The sequence below is a fragment of the Aspergillus saccharolyticus genome, assembly GCF_003184585.1.
Source record: "Aspergillus saccharolyticus JOP 1030-1 unplaced genomic scaffold BP01scaffold_5, whole genome shotgun sequence".
Classification (NCBI taxonomy): Eukaryota; Fungi; Ascomycota; class Eurotiomycetes; order Eurotiales; family Aspergillaceae; genus Aspergillus; species Aspergillus saccharolyticus.
In genome coordinates this window covers 606,374-631,752 of record NW_020290615.1, presented here as the reverse complement: position 1 = coordinate 631,752, position 25,379 = coordinate 606,374, and the positions used below count along the sequence as shown (strand labels likewise).

Here is a 25,379-nt window from a genome sequence, read left to right as displayed (position 1 = left end):
CAAGAGAAAGACAAAAAAGAAGCCCCGAAGCATCCAGCATCAACAATCTGATCTGGACAACAGGTCAGTTGTAGTTTGCCAACGAAGACAGTATCACGCACCAAAGTCTAAAAGGCCTCCATCCAACAAAACCGTCCGTGGCATGACCGCGAACCGGTGGTATAGACGTCGAAGTCCAGACTATCGGCGAGGCGATATTAGCTTCAAGTTGGCAACAAATATGGTATCACGTACTCGAGCTTTAAAAAGGCTTGATCCAACACACGGTTGCCTTGCGGTGGATTCATCGTCGGTTATCCAAGCTGCAGCACAAGTTAACTGTGTACTAACGAGAAAATTATCATCACTGATCAGAGCTTGAAAGCAATCACTTCACCATAGGTGTCCGGTGACACGATCACCTCGGATCGGGATCAACGAGGTTACCAAGCTGTAGCAACAAGGTTAGCTACTTTCGTTGCCAGGAACGATGCCACATACCATGTTTGGAGGAAAATCTATCCAACACAACACAATTCAAGTGTCCGGTGACACGATCACCTCGGATCGGGATCAACGAGGTTACCAAGCTGTAGCAACAAGGTTAGCTGCATTCGGTGCCAGGAAACAATGCCACCTACCATGTTTGGGGGAAAATCTATCCAACACAACACAAGTCAAGTGTCCGGTGACACGATCAACCTCGGATAGGGATCAACGCGAGCCGTTCGATCTGCTGCACAGTAAGCGATACCTGCTCTGGTTCCGGTACAACCAGGCACAAAAGAGTGTGGGTACAAAAGAAACACAGAGTGGCAAGGAGTGACCAGGTCTGACAAAGTGAGCCACATATAAACAAGAAAGATGAAACTGGCAGCAAGGAGTGACCAGGTCGGACAGAATAAGCTGCCTATGAAGAAAGTGGCAGCACAGACACGAAGGAGTGACCAGGTCGGACAGAGAAGAAAAGGCAGTCTCAAAAGAATGACTTGACAAAGACTGTCAGGAGGGGAGACATGCCCAGATAAAGCAGAGCAAAAGCCCCCAATATATGAGGGTTAAAAGAGCGGACAGGGGTACTCTGAGGAGTACACCCCACATCAAATTCATGAATGGACGGATCTGTAAGATCCTCGTCGCTCCAGACGTTAACGCCTGGAACGAGCCAACGATCGACGGTAAGGACTGTGTTTGTCTCCACCCATGAGACCTTCTTCTTTGGCTTGTCCTTGCGGACATCGCCCTTCACCAAAATTGAACGAGGGGACGCGCCTTCGAGAGAGCGCACAGGCTTAAAGAAAGACAAAACAGAAGACAAAACACGAGTGACTGGCTGCACAAGAGAAGTCAAAGGAGTGGCTGCTTCAGAAGGGCGTACCGGACCCTTCTTCGGCGAAGAAGAAGAAGAAAAAAGAGAAGAAAACATGGGGACAGAGGAGAACGCACGAGAGAACATCTTGACGAACGTAGAGCGCATGGAAACGATACTAGCATCAAGGAACCAAGTGGTATGAGGAGGAAAAGAAGAGAGGAAGAGAGGAAGAGGAAGAGGAAGAAGAGAAGAGGAAGCGGGAGAGGGAGAGGAGGGTAGGTAAACAGCCGGCGAGGGTTGCTGGGCACTGGGGGGGGGAAAGAGCACAACACTGAGGAAGGAACTCCTCCCTCAGGCAATGGCCCCTCACCAGGCAATCACTTCACCATGTATAGAGCTCGGGCTACACATCGACCCTGCCATTTCCACTGCTCTTTTGTCCTTTGCCTTCGCCCAGGGGCACTCCGGTTCAGCGTCTTGCAGTATCAAACTAACGTGCAGCATTTTCACCTCACAATTCTCGAGCCTCGTGTGTTGACTGACAGGAAAACAGATCAAGGTGCGAGATACAATTCGCCGGCTCTGCTCCCCTCGCATGGGACAAATTCAGCTCCAATGCTTCTCTCCTATTCTGCCCCCCGAGTAGCGTCAGCATCGATCAACCGGCACCTTTCCTCGCATCTATTCGCGCAAATCCCCCCCCGCCTCTCGAGCCTTGCTCGACCACGCCTAATCCTCCAACACGGAATGAGTGAAGCCTCTCGTGTCCATGTTCATGCAGACATTGCGATTGGTGTGACAATTCTTATGCCTCTGCTAGGCACGAGTCAGTGTCTGAGCAACGCAGAGAAAAGGAAGAGCACGGGAGAACAATTTGGCACCACGAGCACAACCATCAAATTGACCTATCAGTTCCCCAATCCCGTACGATATCACTAGTCCCAGTCATTTTCAATACAAACTTTTCCCAGATTCTTTCCCAACGCCACATACTCGTAGGCATCTTTCAGCTGGCTAAGCTTGAAAACCTTGCGATCGAGAACAGGCCGGAAGTTAGGGTTGGCGTTGATCCAGCGGCACATCTCCTCCATCTGTACCCGACTACCAACCCAAACACCACGCGCAGTATATAGATTAAGCCAGGCCTCTAGTAGACTGGGCATCTCCTGTCCTTCTGAGTTGCCACCAGCGATACCGATCACTGCGATTGTCCCGTCAAGCTTCACGCTAGCTGCACTTTCCCGCAAAGTGGCCGGGCCCGCGGTGTCGACGACGAGATCCACTCCGCATCCACCTGTCAGTTCTTTAGCGACGGCTCCCCACTTTGGGGATTCCCGATAGTTGATGACATGGTCGGCGCCGAGCTGGCGGAGAAAGCCGACTTTGTCGGGCGAGCTGGTCGTGGCGATAATTTTGGCGCCAATGGATCGCGCAAACTGGAGCGCAAAGAGGCTAACGCTCCCTATCTCTCGTGTTAGCAGGTGGCAAGATGAGAAGATACGATTGAAAGTAGCTCAACCTGTGCCCTGGACCAGAATCCATTGCCCTGCAGTGAGTTGCTTCCCGCGTAGCCCAAACAGCGCATTCCAAGCCGTAAGCCCGGCACAGCTCAGCGTAGCGGCTTGAACAAAAGTTAATCCATCGGGCATTGCTACCAATGCGTGCTCGTCAAACACTCCTGCAGAACAAAAGGTACCGTTGACCGAGGCACCAGTTCCAACCTGCGCGATTTCGGCGTTCAGAGAACCGGCGATGTGCTTTTGGTTCAGCATAGTAACTACTTTATCTCCAGGCCGGAACCGAGTAACGCTCTGACCGACTGATACTACAACACCAGCGCCGTCAGAGCCGGGCACCACGCCCAGCTTGACAGTCCAGGGGTATTGACCGCGAGTAATCATCAGGTCACGGGGCTATCAATTTCAGCCAGTTGCGCGCAACTCTGCATGCTATTGAACGTACATTCAAAGAGGCACCTCGGACTATGATCTGAATCAATCAAAATGAGACAAGGAGCAAGAGCTCACTGACGTACTCTGAACAAGAACCTCATTGTCCCCAAGCGTTGGCCATGGCACTTGGCTGTATACCAGGGATTCGATCCCGTTCTGGCCCATCACAGACCATTGTTGAGCCATTGCTGGGGCGTTCGTGGACATAGTCAAGGAGTTTGAGATGGCGTAGTGACTGAATTCTGATTCGATTTCTCCCTGCATTAGAAACGCTGAGCTTTATACTATGCGAGGCTGTCAGACCGTCCAGCTCTTGGTTAGTCTTAGTAATGATTTGTCAGCTACACAGTACTACCTTGTAAAGTTACGCTTGCGCAGCAAGGCTGGAGTACCTACTGGTCGCCTGGGTTATGGCACTTATATTGCTAAATGGTCAATCGATTGACCTCACCTGTTGTGAATTTGCAATAATTTTCGGGCGACCTCGGCCACAGTGTCAATTTACGTGGGATGGGAGGAAACAACAGCCAGTCGTTGGTTGTTGATGTCACAGCACATCCACGGAAGCTGTTCATCAAGCAATGTGAACGAGCCACGTAACTTTTTTTAACTCAATCTGATACCCTTGTCTCTATTCTTCTGCTTTCTCCCCTCCTCCTCCTTTCCCTTGCCGGAATTCATCGTCAGCCAAGTTTCGACAATGGCAGCAGTCGGAATCGCATTGATATTTTCATCGAGCGAATGAGAGTAGGGGCTGCTGCGGATCGAAAGCGAGGTAAGTCCTTGAGGACAACTTTCCCAGAGGGCGCTTTATAAGTCCTTCTGCAATATGTCTTTGCTTTCAGCTGTCCGAATCTATGAGGTCGAGAGGTAGACATCCTTTCAGCTCCGACGTGCGGCGATATCTTCGGGAGTTGAAACAGCAGTCGTCCACATAAAAATTCATACATTCCGTAACTCATATACATATACTAAGAGATGCGAATAACGATTCTTTCAGACTGTGCAACCCTCACTCTTCAATACCTTTCAGTTCTCACCGGTCGATTGTCCCACCGTGCTGCAATGACACATTCTGATTCTGCGCCAAGCACTTTTCAGCTTTGATCAGTAGAGAGGTGATATGTAGCTTCGACTGTGTTATAGCACGGACTCCGTATTGCGTTCGAGAAGCATGGAGGTGGATAATGCACTAAGCCGCTTTCGGGCGCGACGTCGATAGATATCCGGGGTGGGGTCGGCCTCCCGGCCCGGGATGAGTCCCCCGCCCTGGCCGGGGCCCTGAACCGCTGCTGCTAGAGTTGGGGGCACCCTCTGGCACTCTTTAAGTACAGTACCGCAAGTATTCTTGGTAAGGAGGTAGTCTCTTACTACAACGGTCGTAGGAGGATGAGGCTGTGGTACATACGTCGCTACCAATTATCTTCCTGAGTTTCAGTGGGTTGATCGAAATAGGGACATAGTAGTAGTGTCAACTATCTCTTGGCAGTTACGGAGCAGCCCTATAACACCGGTATCACCCCGCTTTTAGTAGAGAATTATCAAGCAGTCACTACTCCTATCATTGCGCATTGACCAGTCCATCGATTGAGCTTCATTCCTAGTATCTGATTTTTAAGTACATCGTAAAGCACGTTGAGGTAAATCCTCCTTTTAATTCTTTTATCTGGTAATCATTAACGCATGCAAAGGCACGCTTTGTAACATCGTGACGAAATTCATCGAGCGGGTTGAACACAAGTATAGCCTCAAGACTGTACTACCACAACCAACTCATCCGTTTACTCTGACTTGGGCGTAGGCGAGAACGCCTTCTTCCACCGCCCACTCAGGAGATCGCCGACAACCTCCTTGGTCTGAGCGAGATTTTCCTTCACAATCTCCGAAGTGGGCCGCGAGAAGAGCTCGTCGATTTCCTCGAGGGACTTGTTCTTGGTCTCAGGCATGAAGACGATCTGATAGATCCAGCCAATGAAGGCAATGCCTCCGTAGAAGCCGAGGGTGAGACCTGTCCGGGTCATCGCTTCCATCATGCGCGTGAAGTTGTAAGTGACAATGAACGAGCACAAGAAGAGATTGGCATCCGCCACGGTCATTCCGTAGTGACGGAGGTAGGTGGGGAAGACCTCGGAGGGAATGACCCAGGTAAGACAGGCGTACGAGCCGAAGAAGCCCATGTACAAGATAATGCCGGTGAGGTAGATACCCTCGGCGGCAGCCGGGTGAGTGTTGTAGTTGAATTGATAGCCCACGCCGACAAGCACGAGACCAATGAAGAAGCCCGGCAGCATCACGTTGGCCCAGTAACGCCGGCCGAATCGCTCCATATAGATCACCGCTGGAATCGTGCCCAAAAGAAGCGAACCGCCACCAACAAGGGACATAAAGACGCTGTCACGCGAATCGAAACCAATGTTTGTCATGAGTGTGCTCATGTAGTACATCACGGCGTTCACACCCGTTAGCTGGCCAAGAACAATCATAATATTGGCGTAGACAAGCGCGCGACGAGCACGGGGCTTGGTGAAGAAGTCCAACCAGGCGTACTTCTTGGTGTTTTCTTGCTCCCGGTTCTCGGCGAAGACGGCCTGGCGCATACCCAAGAACTCATCCTTAGCCTCGAAGTCGTTGAAGCCGCGGATGCGTTTCCACACACCGTAAGCTTCCACAGGCCGACCCTTGTGCATCAAGTAACGGGGACTTTCGGGCAGGAAGAACATACCCACCAAGAGAATGGTGGAGAAGACCAAGGAGGAACCGAGGATGTAGCGCCAGTTGCCGTCGACGTCGAGAAACATGGCAGCGACAGCATAGCCCAGCACCTCACCCAAGGCGATGTTCAGCTGGTATAGGGAGACGAGGTTACCACGAATGCGACTGGGGACTGGATGAGGTCAGTAATGGCCGAACAATACAGGATTTTACAGAAGAACGTACCACTCTCAGCGACATAGACGGGAACTGTACCGCCCTCCAGACCGACACCGGCTCCGAGGATGAATCGGCCGGCGAAGATCATGCCAAAGTTCACGGCACCAGCCTCCAGGGCGGCACCAACCGTGTAGAGAATGCAAGAGACAATGATGGACATACGACGACCCAAGTACTCGTTGGACGGGGACAGAAGGATAGCACCGGCCACCGCACCCAAGGGCATACCAGAGTCGACCAAACTACTTTGGTTGGAGGTCAGGTTGAGTGCATCGGGCAGATAAAGGTTGGCACCACTGATCAGGGACTGGTCCAGACCGGACAGAAGACCTCCCATCGAGGCGAAGGCGACTAGCATGAAAGTGTAGATACGAGGGCTGGAGAAGGCAATCTCGAAGCGCGATTTCTTCATTTCCTGCAGTTGTACCTCCAGCTCCTGTAATTCGGCGTCCATGGCAGCCTCGGTGAGCTCCTCCATGGCCTTGGGGTCCTTGTGAATGTCGTCCATCTCGACGGCGGTGCCATCCTTGTAGTCATCATGGGCGGTGTCCAGATCGTGTATAGTACCCATGATTGGTCAGTGGGGTGGCTGTATGCCAGCTGCAAGTATTTAGGAGATAAGATTTTCGATGTGCAGCAATGGACAATTATATTCCGAATGTCTTTCTGCACGAGGAGGGTTGACCACAGCCCCAAGACAGAGAGAGGACAGGGAGAGGAAAGAGGGATGGGCTACCACGAGGAGAGGAATGAGAAGCGGGGAAGTGTGCAGATCGAGTGCAACCATTCCGGGGAGGTGGGAGGAGGGGAATGCACGAGGCTTTTAAAGGCAAGGCGCATCAGGCCAGAAAGACCCCAGAGTCCCAGACACCCCAGAATTCATGACTGACTGACACCATCGTCATGGTTGAAATTTTTCTATCCACTTCAGTTGGGTTGAAATTTCATTCATTTCCTGGTCGTCGGCAGGCACCACCGCGTCATCGGGCCGTCTGACCAGTCTGGGAAGCCGAAACGACCAGGGAGTGCCAGCAGGACAGAGAGAGGCGGGATAGAGAATGACCGAATGGAAAGAGGGAGAAAGACCGGGGAGTGGGGCTAACCATGGCCATAGAGTGACTAGAGGGTGAAAGACACGAGAAGAGGTCGGGATGGGGAGAGATAAACGAGCGAGTGGATGGGTAGTTGAGTTGAGTTGAGTTGGGAGTGGAGCCATCAAGTTGGTAGGAATTGCGGAGAAATACTGGCGAAGAAAAAGTTCCCCGTGGGCAATTCAAACGTGAGGTAAGCCGAACCGAGCAAGAAAGTCGGACCGGGACAATTTCGGAGACTCTCCGGCACCATTCCTACTCTGGGGCGCGCGTGACTCCATTTCCGAGCCTTTTTTCCCCATAATATGGAGAAATATACTTGGAGTTGTGCCATTTCATCCCCCACGAAATCCAAGAAATGCCCATCTTGGGCACTAGTTGGCAGTTCGACCAGTCAGCGGCAATACTCTTTCCCATCCCTTCTCTCTTCTGAGTCGCTGGAAAGAAAATTAAGTGGGAAAAAAAAATGAAGAACAAAAGCTTCCCCGTCCTTCAACCACGGCTGAGACTGGTCCTGATCCAAAACTAAAACCCGCCTAGAACAGGTTGCACCCCCACACATTCGGCATCATTCGACCATGGGGGAATGTTTGCGCTGTTCCAGTCCCAGTCCCAGTCCCATGAGTCCCAGACCGCCGTCCTCCCAAGGGTATACTGACTTTGTGGCTTGGAAGAGATCACGAGCAATGAGAAAGACGGTGCAATTTATTATCATGACCTTCAAATACTTGTAACAAGCTAGCTGCAACAACAGACTAAACTGAACCGCATCGCTGAAAGAAAACACCCCAACAACGACAAGAGAAATATTACACCCACACTCACTGAGACAGGGAAGGAATTATGTAACCGCAAGCCATCCATCCCACCTCAGACCTTCAAGGTTACTAAGGCCTTAATTTCTCACTTCCACCCACCTTCTCCAGCGGAACTACCCGATTGTGGGAAAAAAGCGAGGACTAGAACCAGCAAGTCTCCAATTTTTCTTCCCTGCACACCAGATGCCCACTAAACTAGGAGCTTTCTTCTCCGTCTCTTCTAGTCTCTTCTTGACTCCGGATATTCCCTTTCATCTTTCATCTGGACTGGACTGCTCCGGTGGTCCGACGTAATCATTGGCTCCTTCCATTATCGTCGACCCGGCATCCCTACCGGTTTTCGTGCGCTAGGGTCCGCCACATAGGGTGAACCCGGCCGACTGCTCGGACTCTGGCCGGGGCTGGGTGACCGCCCCCCATGCAAGCGTGCCCGGAGTCGTTCCTGGGCCGACGCTGCGCGCTCCAGCGGCTGCGTCGAGCCGCCTGTGACGGGGCCCGAGATCGTCTGGTAGGATCCGGCTCGCTGACTGGGCAGGGGACGGCCCCCGGCTGGATGGTGAGGGTGCTGCTGCATTGCCGACGGGCTCGGGGACAGACTGTTGTGGGCGACCGGCCCTCCGGGGGCACTGGCCGTCGCCGAGAGGGGCGCCCCTAGGCTGCTGGTGCTGTTGTTGCTGTTGGCGCCGCCGCCGGTCATGCGACCCCGGCGCAGACTGGATGTCTGGGATGTGGGAGGCGTGGCCGCGCCTGCATCTCCCCACAGATCGCCCAGCCCGCCGCCACGTCCGTATGCTGATGACGCTGGGGCGCCCCCTGGAGCGCCGGGCTGGATCTGGGAGGTTGCGATGACCCGTGATGGCGCCGGCGCGGGGGCCTTCGGGTCGGGGGGCAGCCAAGAGGGATACGGTCGCCCCTTTTCCGTGTAGTAGGCGCGTAACACATTCGAGATGTGCGAGCAGTCCTCGTTGTCCGGGTCGTCGCGCTCGTCGCCAGACGTGATGGCCCGTTTCAGGGAATTGAGCCTGGTGCCCAGGTTCGAGATGGCCGACGAGGACGTCAGCGACGAGAAGTATGAAGTCATTTCACTTGCGGTTACCAGGCTTTGGCCGGGTGAGACTATTGTGAGGAAGGGGAAAATCACAAGGTTCGAGGATCAGCCAATGGTGGGGTATGGAGCGTAAAGACGAGGGGTAGAGGAAGGATGCGGAGAGGGCGGAACAAGAGGCAGGGCGCCTTGCAAGGCAAGCAACTAGGGTGGTAAAGTAGCTGTCCAAGACGAATTGGAGGGGGTTTAAGACACGGTATGCCGAAGATATCAGACACAAAGCGTAGCAGAAACTATTGATAGGGATTTGCGCGCACTCCTGAGGAAGTTTGGCATTGATTGGGATTGACTGAGACCATGTTGGGGATCCACTCTCCGTGTTTCACTCCGCGGCAACAGCACGTGAGGGGGCCTGGTTCACCGCCAAGCACCAACTGGTGGCCTGCCTACAGGAAGGACAAAACACCGGGCCACTTATTCGTGTGACTACTTGTGGGAAGCGACTAGCATCAGCGACAACAACATTCAACAAGCTATATGCAATGGCTGGGTATGAGATGCCCGATCGCAGCATAAGACAACAAGAAAATGAGGCAGTAAGTACATGAAACGAAAGAGCAACCAGACAACGCCATACGAAAGACGATCAACACCGAGCTTTTTGTAGTCCACGTTTCCTTCGAGCATAGAAATCTCCAACAAGGCTTTAGGCCAAGACCTTGCCGGGACCCTCAGTTTCATACTCGATCTCAATGCGAGGACCCTTCTTGCGGGGCTTAGCCTGGGGAGCAGGACGCTTCCGCTTGAAGCCCGGCGCGGGCTTCTTCTTGGCGCCCTCATCCTCACTATGCTGCGAGTCATCCTCCTCACTGTCATCCTCCTCACTGTCTTCATCCTCGTCCTCATCATCCTCACTGTAATCCTCACTATCATCGCCAGAGTTCCCACCAATCCAATCCTCCAGATCCTCCAAGTCACTCTCCTCAACATCACTAACATACTCCACCTGCCCCACGCCCTCCTCTTCCTCTTCCTCCTCCTCATCCTCAATCCTCTCTCCGTCATCCATATCCTCATCCCTCTCACCCTCACCAGTCCTCTCCAACCCGCGCAGCACCTTCTTCCAAATCCCCTCCTCAACGTTAAGCGGCCGATCACCATACGCCCCACTGCGCAGCCGCTCAATCAGCTCACGCTCAATCGCCCGCTCAATCTTCGCCGCAGACTCAGCCTTGCGCTCGCGCGTCGCCTCGCGCCGCCGCACCTTAGGCGCCAACCGCGGCACGACCGTCTCGCCCAACCGCTCTTCCTCCTTGGCCAGCCGTCGCATGCGCAGCGACACCTGCGTCAGCCGCGTCAGTCGCTGCTTGCACTTGTGCACCAGGAATTTGGGCCAGTAGATCAGCCGCTCGTCCAGCTGCTCGAGCGCCTTGGCGTAGTTGCTCGACAGCCGGATCCGCTCCCACCACTTGCTCGGCATGTGCGCCCGCTCGATCGTCTTCATGTACAGGTACATCACCCCCGTCTCCGGGTCCGAGCGCACCGTCGCATATCGGGAGTTCGCCAGCGGGCAGGATTGCCGGTTGCAGAGGCCCGAGACGTTGTATTCATTGCGGCAGAAGTTTTGGCCTTTGGTTGTTCTGTTTGTGGATATGGTTAGTGGGAATGAATTTAATGCTTGGGGGCAGTCTTAAAGAAATTCACGATAAGAGGATAGAGAAGTATGTGGGATAAAATGTAGTGTAGAGGTCGCGTAAAGCATCTGATGGGGGGATTTTTTTGGTTGCACCGGAACGGAAGAGAAAAAAAAAACTCACTTCAATTTGTAGGAACAAAACTGCTGGTTAATCACCTGCCAGACAATCTCGTCGGAGGACATCTTAAATGATAGTGGGTGACTTGCGATGTCCGCAAGTTCGTCCTCCGTCCCAGGTTCTCGGTGGTATAGGAAGAAGAGGGGGGTGGGAGATAGATCTTTTCTCTGGGGTCCGGACCACCAAAACTTTGCGATGGGCGAAAGTGAGCAGGAGTGAAAAAAAGTTGCCGCAGTGATCGGTCACGTGGGGTGTGGAGTTTCCCATCCGGTTTCTTATCGATAAGACCGTCGCCGTCTTCTCAGCCAAACACAGTCCTTGGAATTGTACCTTACTGCTTCTTGATGCTGGCATATTTCAGCAGTTTATTATGCTATTACTGATCAATTTCAACTACTATGCAGTCAGATCTCCGCTAGTATGGTATGCTTGAGCACAACATAGCTCTATACTGGGTGGGTACTAGGTAAGTGTAGTAGTATCGTAGTATCGTTACCACCCACTTTCCATCTGCAGCGGAGCTCCATCCCACTCCGTCCCGTTCACCATTGGCCCACCGCCTGCTGCTGCTGCCGCCGCCGCCGCTGCCAACTCGGCTTCCTCGCTACTGCCATGGAAACTCTCCTCGCCAGCCATCCCCCATCCCATCGCCTCGAGCTCTCTGGTGAAAAAGTCCCGCTCTTCCTCCATGAGAGACGCGCCCTCATCCCCGCCCATCACGTCTTTGTACCGTCGGAGATGCCACCAGTGAGTGAGGCCGCGCAGTGCCTGCTCTAGCGGCAACGCCTCTTCGACTTCTGAGTCGATGTCTGCTCCCGAGAGCCAGTCATCGCGTAGCTCCGGGCGACAATACAAGTAGATGGCGGTGATGACGCGCATATTGCTCTGCCGCCACTTGCGCCCGCAGAACGGGACCTGCGACTTGAAGAGCTTGAGCGTGTAGAAGCGCAGATGCGGATCCGGGATCTTGAGCCCCTTCCGAAGGATAGTACTCGACTTGTACTGCACCAGCAGGAGGCAGCGGTGGGCCTTGTCGCGCGTGATCTTCTGCATGATGTGGAGGTAGTTGATGGCGGAGAAGAAGTTGCGGAAGGAGAACTCGGTGATGGGCTCCTTAGGGGGCGGTGCGATCGGGTATCCGAGCTCGTCCACTTCGGGTCGGTGTGGTCCTTCTACAAACTCTGGCAGCAGGGATTCGGGAGACGGGCCTCGGACTGAAGAGTGGCCGGTTGTGTCCTGGCGTTGGCGCGTGATGGGCGGAGGGATGGCTTCGTCCTCGCTGGGTAAAGATTCGTCGTCTAGTTCGGCTGGCGGATGGTCGGACTTGAGGTGGCAGAAATGAAAGAAGCTGCGTCGGTTAGCATAGTGCAAGATTCAGATCCAAAAGCACATTGACATACCCCAGCTCCTCGCGGTCATTCTTCTGCGCAACGGCCTGATCGACGTCTTGATGAGCGAACATCTTGAGGATCAGCGGTAGATAATTGGAGTCAAGAAGTAATTGCGTCATGTACTCAAACTTGAGTATATCTGAGCTTCGTTAGTCTGATTCGCATGCAACAAGAAGAAACTTACGTGACCGCTTGAACCACTTGAGCAGGAGCAAAAAAGAGCCCGATATCGCTTTGGACGTTATTTCTCGGAGTCGTACATTGTCCAACTCGTCAATGGCTGCTTCAATGCTCCTCTCTCCAGGGCCATGACCCAAGGCGGATGGATATCCATTCGCTGGACCGTAGTTGTCCCTTAAAGAACACAATCATCAGCTTCGATGTCCGGCACAGTAGATGACGAGGAACTACTTACCCCATCCCTTGCCCATTTTGTCCGTTGGCCTGGTTGACCATAGCACTGACGTTCGTTAAAATGACCTTGAGAAAGACGATTGTGATCGACTGCAAATGCACCAGTGCTTGTCTCTGCGGCGGTTGTCAGCTTGGGAATCAATTCTCGGCCCGTAGGCCACTCACATAAAATGATTCAACGGCATCCAAGCGTTGTTGAATGTCTTGGTTCTCTGTTTCTTTCTCCAGAGGCTGGTCAATGCTCGACCTCTCTCTTGCATCTATTCCCAGTTTCCGCATCTCGTCTGCTAATTCGCCCGTCTCGAACTCCATAGCTGTCAGAAAAGTCTCATTTGAGCTCCAGCCGCGGTCGTATTTCATGAAACGCTCTCTCTCTTCCCACAGTTGCTGCATTGCCCTGGTCATCTTGACGTGGGTTGAAAACAACTTCCCAGCCTCGATGATAGATGCAGGGACATCACTCCCCTCCCACTTCTTGCCAACAAGAAAGTCTTGCAGCTCCGTTGTCCCCTTTCCACCGAGGTCGTTACTTGCATTGTCAAGAGGTGGGTACATGAAGGGGAAATTCTGATTCGTCTGGTAATTCTGCTTTTTTCCTGCTTTACCACCAGGCCCGATCGGAGAAGGCGGCGGAGAAGGTGCCGGCGTTGCAATGTGAACAGACTGATGGATGATGGAGCCACTACCACCCGCTACAGAGGGTCCCACACCCGAAAATGGACCGTTTGACGTGTTGATTCGGCTCGGATGTTGAGGGAGCGGTGGCAAAATCGAGTTGTTTTCCAGCTCCAGGGGCACCGCGGGTGGAGGCGGGTTGTAAGCAGGATATTTTGAGGTGATCTCTTGTCTGAAGTTGTGATAATCGAGGGGCGAGGCAGTCAGGAAAGGAGTTCTGCGTGGTGAAGCGTTCTCTCTTGCCTCGAAGGCGGGCTCTAATACTCTCTTCGCCTCCTTCAACTTGCTGCTGCCCCCGAAGAAGAGGAGTAATGTCTTCCAGAACAGAAGGATGATCCTAGTCAGAGGAATATTGGCCGACTCGTCCCAGCGCAACCTCGCGATAATTTCCACCAAGAATACCAGCAGATTCGGCTCCAGCCGCATGAGAGTCTCCCGCAGCGATGCATTTTCCGGGTCCAAAACTTCCTGTCTCCGTCCGACTTCTACAATGAAGTATAATGGCGTCAGTAGCAGGTTGGCCTCGCGTTCCATGTACGCGGAATTGGCGGCGTCCGGACCGGCACCCTCCTGTCCTTGGGAAGACGAGCTTCGGTGTCTCTCAAAAACCCGACACAAGCAGTTCAGTAGAGCCTGAAGGCCGTTGCATTCGTGGAATAGGTGAACACTATGCTCGATCCATTTGACCTGTAGAGATTTGTCCTGAGGGATTTCGGCTCCTGGGTGGGAGACACCTCGCGGGTAGTCAGGCACAGCCTCGCCAGCGGTGGCGCCCCAGAGCCCTGTGATAATATAGCAAAGAGCTTCGGATGCCTCAAAGCGAACCAGGCCCGTGCTTTCACTTAAGCCCTCGATGATATGGCCCAAGAACGCTTTCTGCAGGTCTCGAGGGGCGTCAAGCCAATTCTGCTGCGAAGCATCTACCGATCGATCCTCGCAGAAAGTGTGCCATTTATGCTCAAAGGACCACTTCATCCCCACCAGCATGGCCCGGTCGTATTCACTGTACTGGAACCACTCTTCAATCTCGTCTACAAATGGCTGAGAGTCGGCATACTCAAAGGCGTAGGCAGGTTGCTCAATCTTGGGCATTTCCTGAACCAGCTGTCTCAGTTGGGCCAGACTCAGCGAGTCGGGCGGTGGAGCATCCTGATTCTGCTGGACGGGAGCAGGCGGCGGAGGCTGGCGAGGAGGCGGCGGGGCGGAAGAGTCCCGGCGCAGCTCTGGGCGTCGCGGCCCCTTCTCCGCGGCAGTCACCCTCGGAGCTTTGTCAATACCAGCAGTCGTGGGGCCAGTTGCTTCCTGCTGCTGCTGCTGCTGCTGCTGCTGCTGCTCCTGCTGTTCCTGTCGCAGCCCTTCAGCAACCTCTTCCAAGAGCTGGTCATCCGAAACAGTGCTGATGTCCGTTCCCGTCTGATCGACCTCGTCCGCTTTGACAATGTGCTGCTCTTCCAGGCCGGCATCCAAGGAGGCTGGAGGTTTATCCATTGTGAGGGATAATGTAACAGTTTCCCTAGACATATTTTGATGGACTGAATTGGGCACAATCGATTTAAGCAGTCAGAACATCAATGCCCCCAACAGGGATTAATGCTGAGGTGAACCGGGACTTGGTGAAACCGAACGGAACTAGTCGTTTGGCCTAGACTAGTGGCTACTGCGTGAATAGATTAGAATCGAGTCGTCCCACATGACGTTCAATTAGAATAGGAATATAGTGTGTCTGCCAGCTAGAAGTCGATAAGAACAAGCGGCGGTCCGCAACATTCTTGATTAATTCGACGGGCCACGCGATGTGTCTGAGGGAAGCCGTCGATCCGCGGCGGCGGCCACTGGTCACGTGCAACTGCGGCCGGTTCGGCCAATGAGTCGGCTTGTTGTCTGCTACTGGATTGCATGTGGAATTCAAGTTATTTCTTTGATGTGATACTTGTGTCCCTTGTTTGTAGTTGATTTTCCTGTCTCTTTTCTTTTCTTTTCTTCATGACTCGAATCTGAGCTGAATTTCCATGCCTACACAAGTTACGATCGCAAATACTCTAGAACGTATGTTATTTGCCGAAGAATCGATTGGATATATATTCCCTGTGACCTTTAACTCCGCGGCTAGCATTTGCTACAGTTAGCGGGGACCCACTGAGCTTCCCCTCCACCCACCACTACTACTAGTACTACTTAAACCTCGGTACAACTCAAGGACAAAGGGATTATGAGGCGTGTAGGATTAAGCTTCTACTGTGCCAGTGAGTGTAAGGGTAATGATATTATTCTATGCACTCAATTGAGCCATTGAGATGGAAACTCTCGCCTTCAAGGTTCCAAACGGCGTAGGGTGGGAGTGTCGAGGCTCAGAGATTAGCCACAGACGCGTTCTAGGTCAAGGCTAAGATTGCGGCATCGCCGGTATGTTACTCAAACAGAGTATCTCTCGGGAGCCCTAGTCCCTGATTAGCAGCTCAGGGACATAGCCATTTCAATGAATTTTCTTTGAGCGACGCTCACTGTTTCCCTTCCGCTTCGACTGTCGCTTCGCTTCTGAATGTTGCCATCCGGCCTCAACCAGATCCTCGCTTACCACCAAATCCCTCAAACGGAAGAACTTGGATACTTGCAAGTCTAACATCCAGTCAATCCAACCGAAAATACGAACCTGTCGCGTAATGAAAAACCACGCGAAAGCGCAAGATACACCTGCAGCACAGCCCGCGAGAACCTGCTTCGGAGTGTGATAGTTCAGGTAAACGCGGCTAACTGCTACTGCAGCAGCACCGACGCACAGCACTAGAGAGATGAATATCCGCACCCCCAAGTGAATGGTGGACGCTGGACGTTTCAAGCCAGGGGAATGTCGGACAATTAAGAACAACCCAGCATACACAGCAAAAAAAGTCATGAACTGAGCATGCGACGACGGCATGCCGTAACCCTTGCCATACATCTCTGCGTCCATTATTAGTCTGGACGAGATGGCTTTTTTTTGTCTTGCTTGTCAGTCTACTTACGTTTCGGTCTTTCCTCCTTGATGATGCGCTTCAGGACAAAATTCAAGGCCTCACAGCCCATCTGACCCGCAAACATCAGTGCTATTTCGACTTCTCTTGTTGCCCAGGCAAGGGTGACATAGGAGATCACCAGGGCCTGTGGCACTAGAGCGAGCCAAGCAGACACGAAAGACAGCGGATCTTCGGGATTCTACGGGTTGGTAGCATCAGCATAAATAGTCCTCGAGCGTATATACCTCCATACGCCTGAATGAAACTCACATAATGGACATGGGTCAGTGATAAGGATGCTAAGGGTACGTCGGCCATTGTGTTGTGGGTGACGTAGTCTCGTGTTGCTGCGAGAGCAGGGAAGATTTCTCTGTTATCCGGGCGGCCTCCAATTTGGGCCAGATTAACTGAGATTCTAGAAGCAACAAACGATAAGAATGCACCGGTCGCGACAGTCCAGCCGAGTCACAGATAATCGAAGACTATTGAACAAACATATCGTGCGAACCAAGATTGATGAATCCAGAGGGCAGATTGCTGGAGTTATTATACGGAAGAGTCTTCCCTCCAAGCAGGTGTAGAGATGATATAATTTAGCTAGACCGCAGAGCAAGCATCCAAATTCCAAGGAGAGGAAAAGTGAGTGGGTCTGCAAGGGGAGACACCAAGACACACATTAAGGCCAAGTCACGGGGCTTTAAAGCGGCATGGAAAATGAGGGGGAGGGGAAGGAATTTCTCGCCGCCTCGTCGCCTCAGGCCGAAAAGAATCAGTCGACTTGATTCAACCTCCAGTGGAAACTATTTATCCTGGCGAGGACTGGGCAGCAAAATCCAGCTCAGCTCTCTATGCCTGACTCCCTATGCCTGCCCTTCTGTGCCATAAATATCCTTGTTTCTACTCGTGTTCTGCGAGTACTTAACCCTCCTGGTTTGCCTCCCATTGCTGCTCCTACCGCTCGCTGCTGCTCATCCTTACTCTCTCAATCCACCACCGATTACTCTTATCTCCAGCCAAACCATGACGCACTTCTCCTCACTTCCTCACTTCGATTCCTCTCTTTACATATTATCTAGACTGCGCATAATACTAGAATCTCATCGTTCCATTCATTCTATCTCTGCCTTCAACTCTTTTGACTTCGCGACGGTTCTGCCGCCCCCATAGTATTAATTGTCTAGACCGCACACACGCCTGCAGTACCTGAGAGGTCGGACCACCGCCACCACCTTGGATAATCGCGCTGTCTAGTTGACTAATCCGTGGTTTAGCTACAGAAATACTCCCTCTCTGTCGCCTTGCCGCTCAATCTGCTGTCACCCTACCTTCATAGATAATGCAATTCGCTGTCGGCGGGCGCTGTCGAGTTTATCGTCTCTGAATCGGACATTGCGCAGGTCTGCCAACTCGACGAGCGTCGCCACCCATCGTTTCGCCGCTCCAAATCCAACCCGCGGTCAGAACTCTTCGGGAAAGTTGTCTATTGCCTTCGAAAAACCTTCTGGCACCAATATCGGATGCAACATGACGGAGCCCGACTCAATTTCGGACGATGACCGCTCGGTCGAGCTATCGTCTATCGCCGCTATTTTCCCGGAAATCAAGATCGATCCCATTACGCCATACAAGGCATCGCTAGATATAGTTGTCAAACCGTCCACACCTGTACGCGTGTGCTTCCAACAGCAGCCGCACCTGGCCGAGAATAATTTCCCTGCTATTTTAACTCCTCCCACGTCCGTCGATGCTAGCGAAACCGGCTTCCCATTCAAGAATGAAGAGCGAATCGCTCCACTCGAACCTGATAATGACTTTCACATATTATCGCACTTCCCGCCTCTTTGTCTTGAGATCGAGTTACCCGAAGGCTATCCGGCCGACAAAGCACCGTCGTTTCATCTTGAGACGGATCCTGCATGGTTACCTCCCTCGAAATTGTCCCAACTCTTAGATGATGGCAAGCGTCTTTGGGAGGAATGCGGGCGGGACCTGGTGGTGTACACCTACATCGACCACCTTCAACAATTATGTGATACAGGCTTTGGATACAGCGATAGTCTTAACGGCGAGATGCTGCTCTCTCGAGATTTGAAGATAGCATTGTTGGATTTCAACAACAAAGCTGAACAGGAAAGGTTCGATCAGGAGACCTTTGAATGTGGTGTGTGCTTGGAGCCCAAGAAAGGTATAAACTGCCACCGTCTTCTTCGGTGCTCGCACGTCTTTTGCATTTCCTGTCTGCGAGACTTTTACAATAGCTGCATCACAGAAGGCGATATCGAGAGTGTGAAATGCTTGTCTCCCGGCTGTGGTAAAGAAACCGCCAATAAGGTCTCTGCGGATGACGTACCGAAGAAAAGAAAGAAGGTCGACCGAACACTCAGTCCTAGTGAGTTGCTACAGATTCCACTGGAGCAGGAGACAGTGCAGCGCTTTGTTTCGCTTAAGCGCAAGAAAAGGCTCGAAGCGGACAAGTCAACTGTTTACTGTCCCCGCGAATGGTGCCAAGGTGCCGCTCGCTCAAAAAAGCACCCCAAACCCACGGATCCAATGTCCGACGATCTCGAAGCTTCTGACGATGATGAAGAAGAGGGCCCTGTGTTCGATCCCCTTGGTGATGAGGCTCAATTGCCACCAGTGGCCGAACGACTGGCGATTTGCGAGGATTGCAGCTACGCATTCTGTTGCGTCTGCAAGAAAGGCTGGCATGGGGAGCTCGTCCGTTGCTTCCCTCGCCGTGCAGCGGAGCTGACTGCCGAAGAAAAGGCGACGGAAGAATATCTGCGGCGGTATACATCCGCTTGTCCGACATGCAGTGCTCCTTGCCAGAAGAAAATGGGCTGCAATCATATGATATGTTTCAAATGCGACACGCACTTCTGCTATCTCTGCTCTTGTTGGCTGTTCGAGGAGAACCCTTACCGTCATTTCAACGACCCAGAGAGCCAATGCTACCAGAAGCTCTGGGATCTGGAAGGCGGCGATGGGATTGATCCTGATGGAGCTGAAGCCTTGCATCAATTACCCGCTCAGCTTATAGAGATTGACGATGGCAGCGACGAGGAAGATTTAGTAGCAATGGAACTGGGTCAAAATCCCCCTCCTCCAGCTCCAGTGCCTCCGAGAGTCAATCACGGCGCTGGGGGTAATGGTCAACGTGGTGACAATGATCCGGCGGCTCAAGCCGCAGCAGCTGAGAGACAAGCGCAAGCGCGAGCCATGGCCGAAGTCCGGCGTCGTCCGCAGGCAGCAGCAGGTAGGGAAGGCCAACCAGCTCAGCATGCGCGGCCCGGTCTTCAACGTTTTCTGGAACTGGTTCAGAATGACCGAGAAGACGAATGGGACAGTGACGAACTTGATGATGACTTCTAGAGACTTTTCTCGTTCTACCCCTGTGATCAATCGTACGCCATGTTGTAATACTACACGCGTGTTCGGGTCTATGGCATATCTCATACTTTTTTTTGCAAGAGTCTCAACTACGTTGTTTCCAGAGACCTGATGCCCCGCTTCATTTATGATTGTGATGACCCGTATTTATGTCGTGTTTGTACAGCGATCATGCAGCTTATTCGGCGCGTTTTATCTCAGATTGGACATACAAACACCTCAATTCTCTCTTATTGCAACTTCTGTCTTTTTCTTCTCAGCGGATTCGGGGCAGGCTTGCTACGACTGACAAGCGCATCAACTCAGCATTTGCAGGTACTTGCACAAGTGACTAAGCAGTGCATTTGTTGCATAAGACATCCTTATACCCTATGAGTTTTGTGTATGATGCATCGTAGCGAAAGAAACATCCAAGACCCTAGCCAACCCTCTATCTCCTTCCTAAAGATAGACACCTGTTCCACTCCAACACATATATCTACTCAGTGAATCCATCTATCGATACCTCTCGTTGCCACATTCATTTTTCAGCACGACCTCCGCTCAACCATCCCATCATCTCCTGATGAGCTCGACTGCTCGATTTGAATTCACATCAAAATGTCAAGAGCTGCTTCAGCAAACACGGCTTCTCGAGGTAGTCGTTCTCCTCTGTTGTCAGCGTGAGATGGCTGTCTGCGAGTATGTAGCCTGCTGTGCCATTCATCGGCCGGGTATAGTTAACTCAAGGTTAATTTTCTGGTCAGCATTTAGTGTCCAACGTGGGTCTCGCCGAGTCCCGACGACCTACTGGTATATAGACCTTCGATTAACTCTGATAGTGAGCAAGACTCAATCCAATTACCAGTACAGAGCTAATAACTTGATTAATTTACCCATCTCAGTGCCGGACTTCAATCTTGTTTTGAATCTAATTTGGATCCTCGAAGAAGCCTTGATTGCATGAACAAACCCTAGAATAATCGAGCTAGGTAGTTAAAACAACCAACAACCAAACCGAACATTCCGCTATCTAGCCCTGAAGTACCTGTTCACAACAAAGGCTCCTTATAACATATACATATGCAATGACGACAGCATGGGACTTTTTCGAGCTTCTACTATCAACGAAAGTCTTCCTCCATGGGCTATCTTCATCTCTAGGTATCGTACACTATACCCCAATCAAGAAAGGTGTACGACCTTCCGGGTTGTCAATTGTCGAGTATGGATCCAGCTGGTTCTTAGTCGCTCTTCAGCAACGTGGTGTGGTGTGGAGACTCCAGGATACGACGATAAGGGAACAATAACCGGATGTGGTGTAGTGTACGCAAACTGTCGATGTCTCAAGAGCTTGGAGTGGACAATTTCAGCTAGAAATCGAGGCACAAGATTCGCTATGCCAGGCTAGAAACTAGCTAAAGGATTACTAACTCAATACTCCATCTGAAAGATGTAGATACAGATCAGTGAACTCATACTCCGCATCACGTCAAGCTATTCATCTTCTGAAGTCTGTAATGGGCATAAGCGGACACCTCGAATCAAACGGTCATGCAGGTGGAATACTCAGCAAGAGCACCTATCAGACGATCCCTTCTCTCCTCAGCCGCCACCTCTCCTCAGACCCTCGCATACCCCGTCGGCCTCACCGCAATATCCTTATAAGCATCTCTCCCAGCCTCCAAGCTATCCGTGAGATCAGTCGCCCACCCAGCAGCCGCATCCTTGACATCCCCAGCAGGGATCCGCGCCACCACACTCCCGGTATAAGTCAACGCGGCCGTGTGCTCCTCCTGCAGCTGTGAGTAGATGTACCAGCCCTCATCCGCCACGGCGATCGCGTCGTGGATGGCGATGTAATCCTGCACAACTGTCGCAAACTGGCCCGCCAGATTCTCGAGCGATGGAAGGAGGGTGGCTGCTTCCGTGGCATTCAGGAAGTCAGACTGGATGGCTTTGGTCTCGGCGAGGAGAAGGGTGATTAAGGCGGCGGCGCCCGTGGTGATGTTGGAAATGTCGCCGCCTGGGTAACTCAGGATGCGGGCGTCCAGATCCTTGACGGAGGCGGTTATGGCGGCGAGGCCGGTGGTGAAGGGAGAGACGTCGCGCGTGGTGAGTGAGGCGGAGGGGATGGCGTGGGTGCTGCTAGTTATGCTGACTACGATGAGGAGGAGAAGAAGGTGGGGGCTGAGGGTTATGAGTTTCATGGTGAGCTTGGTGTGTTTTTGGTCGTAAGAGAGGTGATGTGTTCAATCGGCGAGTTTGAAGGAGATGATGGGCTGCTCATTCTCTTTTAAAACATAGCACGAATTGCTCCGTCATTCTTTTACCCCTCACAGGATGCGGGTGGAGGCTGAAGAACTGGCAACCCTGCGCACTTTCTGCACCGGCTTAGGCATTGTTAACGCGGGCTATCATTGACGGTGGAATTGAACGGGTCTAGACCATACGAGCTCGCCAATGGAATCTTCGTATGATGGCGAGACTATTGACAATGAGGCGGAAGTCGACGCTGAGGGTTCAGGGTTGGCCCCGCTAGCTACAGAAAGCCAACCCGCTTAGGGTTAGAGATGTCTTCACAGCTGCATTAGCCGCGGGGTTAGTATGCCTACTTTCTGACATATATCTAGCATATCATTACAGTTTATTCATCAGGATGTCTTAACCGAACTCCATAGAGAACAGCGGCAGATTGAGGAAGTCTCCAAAAGACGACCAAAGCAGCATGCCTGAGGCATCACGAGTAAAGATCACGAGACCTAGAGAGCCCTGGACATGGTCAACTACATAAACTCACGATAAGGTGTTGCCCTGCTAAAACAATTGACATCAGGATACAACGGTTGGGGAAGGTTGAGTTGAAATGAAATTAGCTAGGGCAGGTTTGACTTTCTCTGAGATTGTGATGCTGAATTCATACCGGGCTTGTAGCCCACACTGGTTTGTATGATGTCTAGCGAATAAAACAGTACTCCCATGCATTGCTGTCGACTTCTGTTGATCACTGGGAAATAAATTGTAAGAGGAGCACATCTTCCAAGGAAGCATGTGCTAAGCTCTAATAATGCCCGTGCCTATCGTGTAGATACTATCATGCTGCGACCTGGCCGATGGACTACTCTGTTATTCCTAATCTTCAGCTAGCCATAATGCACTTACTACGCATGATGGCCAACGTTGTCCAGGCTTGAAACTCAGGCAGCTCCCATCAGCTGAGCTCTGATCTATGATGGAATTGTCAATTTCAACTACAAGTCAGGATACTGCATCTGAATGACTGCGGACGTGTCTGCGAAGAACCAACCATATCAGCACAAACTACAAAAATAATTTAATAATAATACAAGTGCCTCAACTCATAGCCGAGAGAGCCACCTAGGCTCTGTCGCAAGTTGCCACGCAGATGCTGCAATTCCGGTTGTTGGACACTCCCCAGATATTTTCCGTATAGATGCAGAAATCCCCCGACAAGATAACTGCTACAGAAAGACCTCACTGCAAGCTCTAGACATGGAAGAGTCTCTCCAAACCTTTAAGTACTCCCACAGCCTCCAGGCTAGTTGACCATTCCATCCTCACCACCGCCATTGAGCAGCCATCATCATGGATACTCTTACTCTCGACGATCTTCCTGCCGAGATCTTCTTGCTCATCACCGAGCATATGGACTTTGAGGCTCTGTGCGCTCTGGGTAGGGTTTCCAAATCCATGCGCGAGAAGGCCTTTGCACCCTGGCTTGGCAGCCTCCTGCATCCTTTGTCCATCCACCTCGACGTCGACAATCCCAAGAGCGTGCACCTTCGCCCCAAGGAAACCAAGCTTGTGCGTCGCACCTTGCCAGAAGATTACGAGGCGCTTCAGAAAGCCCAACAGCTGGTCCTCGAGGTGCACAACCATCTTTGGAAAAACCACGACATCACCAGGGCCAGCCTTGTGGCGCTGACCCGGTTCCTGCTTTCCAACAAACCCTCAGCCCTCCAGCTCCAATCGCTCACTCTCTGCGCACCTCCAAACATATTCAAGGACTTCCCACACTATGATGAGGTGGTACCCGAGATTGATCTCTGGGATGGCGGCCGCAGACGCCGACTTTCCACTCTCTGGGTCAACCTCACCCAGTTGATCATCCACATTCCCGCAAGCGTCCACTCTGAGAAACTCCTCGACGGCATGGTCTGCATCATTCTCGATCACGCCCCCCGGCTCCAGGACTTCCGCTTCTTCTACGACCGGAGACTACGTCATCCTCAGACCTGGGTGAGTGGGCTGACCATCGAACACCTGGCTCATCTCGAACCCGCGCCGCACCTGAAGCGGTTGGAGATCAACGACCCTCGTGCTCTTCTCAGCGCGACCATTATCAATCTGTTCGGGAAGTACGGCCGCTCCCTGGAGCACATCGCCGTCATGACTCCGGGCTTCAATCCGAACCCTGACGCCGTTAATCGCAACCGGCTCCCTGGGCTGAAGGCCCAATGTCCCGTCCTGAAGCAGCTCGTCTACTTCGAGAACGGACGCGTGGCCCTGGGTGGACCGGAACTCTGGGTTCAGCGGCCCCTTGCGGACGATCCTGACGGTCCCCTTAGTTGGGTCAGGGCGGATGGGTCCAAGGAGTGGTTTTTCAAGGTGAGCGAGGTCGACTCCTTCTGATGGCTAAGTTCTGTACTGTTTATCGGTCCAGGCGGCTAATGGTAGACGCAGGAACATCAAGGCTGGCTTGATCTAGCTCTTTCAGTCCTGAGGATATCTTAAGCCGGAATTACTTTAATAGACAATGCTAATGCGTTGGCTCCGAACATCTCTAACCCCCAACTAACTGACAGTCCATCTCGAATCACCTGACTAACATCCCTGCCCTGCCTGGCGATTTGACTCACTTGAGAAAGCGCTAAGAGAGGTATCTCCAGGTACTGAAGGAACTCTTCCTGAGACAGAACTTGGACGTGTTCGACCTGAACGGCACTTCTCGGATATGACCATGTTAAGTTACACGTCGTACGCAACAGAGGGTGGGCTTGGGTATCAGAACGCAATATATGCTTTGCGGAGTGTAGCCCTCAAATTACACCTGTATTTTGATTGGATAAACTACACAGCTCTCTGCTAATTAGTCTCTTTGATGGCTTACACGTCTTCCTCGATGCTTAAGTTAATATCCACCTTGTCAATGCATTCGAAGCGGTATACACCCCCAACATCAGGTAAGCTTCCAATTCTCTACACCCCGGGGACTAGCACCAAGCATACTTCTCGTTGTACATCCACTCTAACCCACCCTCATCCTCGCCCCCTTGCTCAGAACCTTCCATCCACAAAATCCCTGGAACACCGCTCGCCTCGCGCATCACGAGCGGAACACCCTGCTCCTCCAACAGGTGAGGTGGTCCGTTGGTGGCGAGCGGGTGGGTGAGTAGGCGGGGACGGAGAGGGGGCCTTTTTTTTCTGCACTGTTGTATTCGGTGGCGGTGATGTGTTGGGAGGGGGTGACGGGGAGGAGGGTTAGATTCGGGGAGGTGGATGGGAAGAGTGCTGGAGGGTTGTGCTGCATCACTGGGAGTGAATTCTACAGGATCGAGAAGTAGGTACATATGA

General features: G+C 52.3%; 10 protein-coding genes across 10 annotated transcripts; 2 read left to right on the top strand and 8 right to left on the bottom strand.

Moving 5' to 3' along the window:
- Nucleotides 1-645: 645 nt before the first annotated feature.
- Nucleotides 646-1,567, bottom strand: BP01DRAFT_177306 (uncharacterized protein). Its single transcript, XM_025570840.1, has one exon. It carries the CDS (start codon nucleotides 1,454-1,456, stop codon nucleotides 956-958), a length of 501 nt encoding a protein of 166 aa, XP_025434154.1. The 5' UTR covers nucleotides 1,457-1,567; the 3' UTR covers nucleotides 646-955.
- Nucleotides 1,568-2,226: 659 nt separating this feature from the next.
- On the bottom strand, nucleotides 2,227-3,450 carry BP01DRAFT_290013 (zinc-dependent alcohol dehydrogenase family protein; the record flags this gene model as incomplete). Its single annotated transcript, XM_025571599.1, has 4 exons — nucleotides 2,227-2,753; nucleotides 2,811-3,204; nucleotides 3,254-3,273; nucleotides 3,327-3,450. The coding sequence occupies 4 exons, from the start codon at nucleotides 3,448-3,450 to the stop codon at nucleotides 2,227-2,229; spliced, it is 1,065 nt and encodes a 354-aa protein (XP_025434153.1).
- A 1,471-nt stretch (nucleotides 3,451-4,921) lies between these two features.
- BP01DRAFT_177200 (putative MFS sugar transporter) lies at nucleotides 4,922-6,910 on the bottom strand. The gene is made up of 2 exons (XM_025570839.1): nucleotides 6,181-6,910; nucleotides 4,922-6,127 (listed from the first exon to the last, which is right to left on the bottom strand). The coding sequence occupies exons 1-2, from the start codon at nucleotides 6,743-6,745 to the stop codon at nucleotides 5,025-5,027; spliced, it is 1,668 nt and encodes a 555-aa protein (XP_025434152.1). The 5' UTR covers nucleotides 6,746-6,910; the 3' UTR covers nucleotides 4,922-5,024.
- Nucleotides 6,911-8,110: 1,200 nt separating this feature from the next.
- Nucleotides 8,111-9,499, bottom strand: BP01DRAFT_177189 (uncharacterized protein). The gene has a single exon (XM_025570838.1). It carries the CDS (start codon nucleotides 9,162-9,164, stop codon nucleotides 8,394-8,396), a length of 771 nt encoding a protein of 256 aa, XP_025434151.1. The 5' UTR covers nucleotides 9,165-9,499; the 3' UTR covers nucleotides 8,111-8,393.
- A 136-nt stretch (nucleotides 9,500-9,635) lies between these two features.
- Nucleotides 9,636-11,122, bottom strand: BP01DRAFT_389454 (ribosome biosynthesis protein MAK16). The gene is made up of 2 exons (XM_025577924.1): nucleotides 10,946-11,122; nucleotides 9,636-10,768 (listed from the first exon to the last, which is right to left on the bottom strand). Exons 1-2 carry the CDS (start codon nucleotides 11,005-11,007, stop codon nucleotides 9,835-9,837), a joined length of 996 nt encoding a protein of 331 aa, XP_025434150.1. The 5' UTR covers nucleotides 11,008-11,122; the 3' UTR covers nucleotides 9,636-9,834.
- Nucleotides 11,123-11,332: 210 nt separating this feature from the next.
- BP01DRAFT_313284 (FAR11/STRIP family protein) lies at nucleotides 11,333-15,178 on the bottom strand. Its single transcript, XM_025572502.1, has 5 exons — nucleotides 12,913-15,178; nucleotides 12,749-12,861; nucleotides 12,518-12,687; nucleotides 12,343-12,472; nucleotides 11,333-12,290 (listed from the first exon to the last, which is right to left on the bottom strand). The coding sequence occupies exons 1-5, from the start codon at nucleotides 14,941-14,943 to the stop codon at nucleotides 11,435-11,437; spliced, it is 3,300 nt and encodes a 1,099-aa protein (XP_025434149.1). The 5' UTR covers nucleotides 14,944-15,178; the 3' UTR covers nucleotides 11,333-11,434.
- A 470-nt stretch (nucleotides 15,179-15,648) lies between these two features.
- BP01DRAFT_413889 (phosphatase PAP2 family protein) lies at nucleotides 15,649-17,039 on the bottom strand. The gene is made up of 3 exons (XM_025579024.1): nucleotides 16,686-17,039; nucleotides 16,425-16,614; nucleotides 15,649-16,362 (listed from the first exon to the last, which is right to left on the bottom strand). The coding sequence occupies exons 1-3, from the start codon at nucleotides 16,731-16,733 to the stop codon at nucleotides 15,896-15,898; spliced, it is 705 nt and encodes a 234-aa protein (XP_025434148.1). The 5' UTR covers nucleotides 16,734-17,039; the 3' UTR covers nucleotides 15,649-15,895.
- A 676-nt stretch (nucleotides 17,040-17,715) lies between these two features.
- On the top strand, nucleotides 17,716-19,871 carry BP01DRAFT_177140 (RBR-type E3 ubiquitin transferase). The gene has a single exon (XM_025570837.1). The coding sequence runs from the start codon at nucleotides 17,940-17,942 to the stop codon at nucleotides 19,785-19,787; it is 1,848 nt and encodes a 615-aa protein (XP_025434147.1). The 5' UTR covers nucleotides 17,716-17,939; the 3' UTR covers nucleotides 19,788-19,871.
- A 1,351-nt stretch (nucleotides 19,872-21,222) lies between these two features.
- Nucleotides 21,223-22,032, bottom strand: BP01DRAFT_354007 (uncharacterized protein). The gene has a single exon (XM_025574324.1). It carries the CDS (start codon nucleotides 21,992-21,994, stop codon nucleotides 21,407-21,409), a length of 588 nt encoding a protein of 195 aa, XP_025434146.1. The 5' UTR covers nucleotides 21,995-22,032; the 3' UTR covers nucleotides 21,223-21,406.
- Nucleotides 22,033-23,390: 1,358 nt separating this feature from the next.
- BP01DRAFT_363335 (F-box protein) lies at nucleotides 23,391-24,513 on the top strand (the record flags this gene model as incomplete). Its single annotated transcript, XM_025576269.1, has 2 exons — nucleotides 23,391-24,413; nucleotides 24,469-24,513. The coding sequence occupies 2 exons, from the start codon at nucleotides 23,391-23,393 to the stop codon at nucleotides 24,511-24,513; spliced, it is 1,068 nt and encodes a 355-aa protein (XP_025434145.1).
- Nucleotides 24,514-25,379: the final 866 nt, after the last annotated feature.

What these genes read in the sequence shown, in the direction of transcription:
- BP01DRAFT_177306 (XM_025570840.1), bottom strand. Translation starts at nt 1,456, where the DNA reads ATGCGCTCTACGTTCGTCAAGATGTTCTCTCGTGCGTTCTCCTCTGTC.
- BP01DRAFT_177200 (XM_025570839.1), bottom strand. Translation starts at nt 6,745, where the DNA reads ATGGGTACTATACACGATCTGGACACCGCCCATGATGACTACAAGGAT. An exon ending in CGTCTATGTCGCTGAGAGTG is followed by an intron (nt 6,128 to 6,180) that starts GTACGTTCTTCT and finishes GACCTCATCCAG; the next exon opens with TCCCCAGTCGCATTCGTGGT.
- BP01DRAFT_177189 (XM_025570838.1), bottom strand. Translation starts at nt 9,164, where the DNA reads ATGACTTCATACTTCTCGTCGCTGACGTCCTCGTCGGCCATCTCGAAC.
- BP01DRAFT_389454 (XM_025577924.1), bottom strand. Translation starts at nt 11,007, where the DNA reads ATGTCCTCCGACGAGATTGTCTGGCAGGTGATTAACCAGCAGTTTTGT. An exon ending in TTTTGTTCCTACAAATTGAA is followed by an intron (nt 10,769 to 10,945) that starts GTGAGTTTTTTT and finishes ATCCACAAACAG; the next exon opens with AACAACCAAAGGCCAAAACT.
- BP01DRAFT_313284 (XM_025572502.1), bottom strand. Translation starts at nt 14,943, where the DNA reads ATGTCTAGGGAAACTGTTACATTATCCCTCACAATGGATAAACCTCCA. An exon ending in ATGCCGTTGAATCATTTTAT is followed by an intron (nt 12,862 to 12,912) that starts GTGAGTGGCCTA and finishes CAACCGCCGCAG; the next exon opens with AGACAAGCACTGGTGCATTT. An exon ending in AATGACCGCGAGGAGCTGGG is followed by an intron (nt 12,291 to 12,342) that starts GTATGTCAATGT and finishes TAACCGACGCAG; the next exon opens with CTTCTTTCATTTCTGCCACC.
- BP01DRAFT_413889 (XM_025579024.1), bottom strand. Translation starts at nt 16,733, where the DNA reads ATGGCCGACGTACCCTTAGCATCCTTATCACTGACCCATGTCCATTAT. An exon ending in CACTGACCCATGTCCATTAT is followed by an intron (nt 16,615 to 16,685) that starts GTGAGTTTCATT and finishes ACCAACCCGTAG; the next exon opens with AATCCCGAAGATCCGCTGTC. An exon ending in CAAGGAGGAAAGACCGAAAC is followed by an intron (nt 16,363 to 16,424) that starts GTAAGTAGACTG and finishes TAATGGACGCAG; the next exon opens with AGATGTATGGCAAGGGTTAC.
- BP01DRAFT_177140 (XM_025570837.1), top strand. Translation starts at nt 17,940, where the DNA reads ATGACGGAGCCCGACTCAATTTCGGACGATGACCGCTCGGTCGAGCTA.
- BP01DRAFT_354007 (XM_025574324.1), bottom strand. Translation starts at nt 21,994, where the DNA reads ATGAAACTCATAACCCTCAGCCCCCACCTTCTTCTCCTCCTCATCGTA.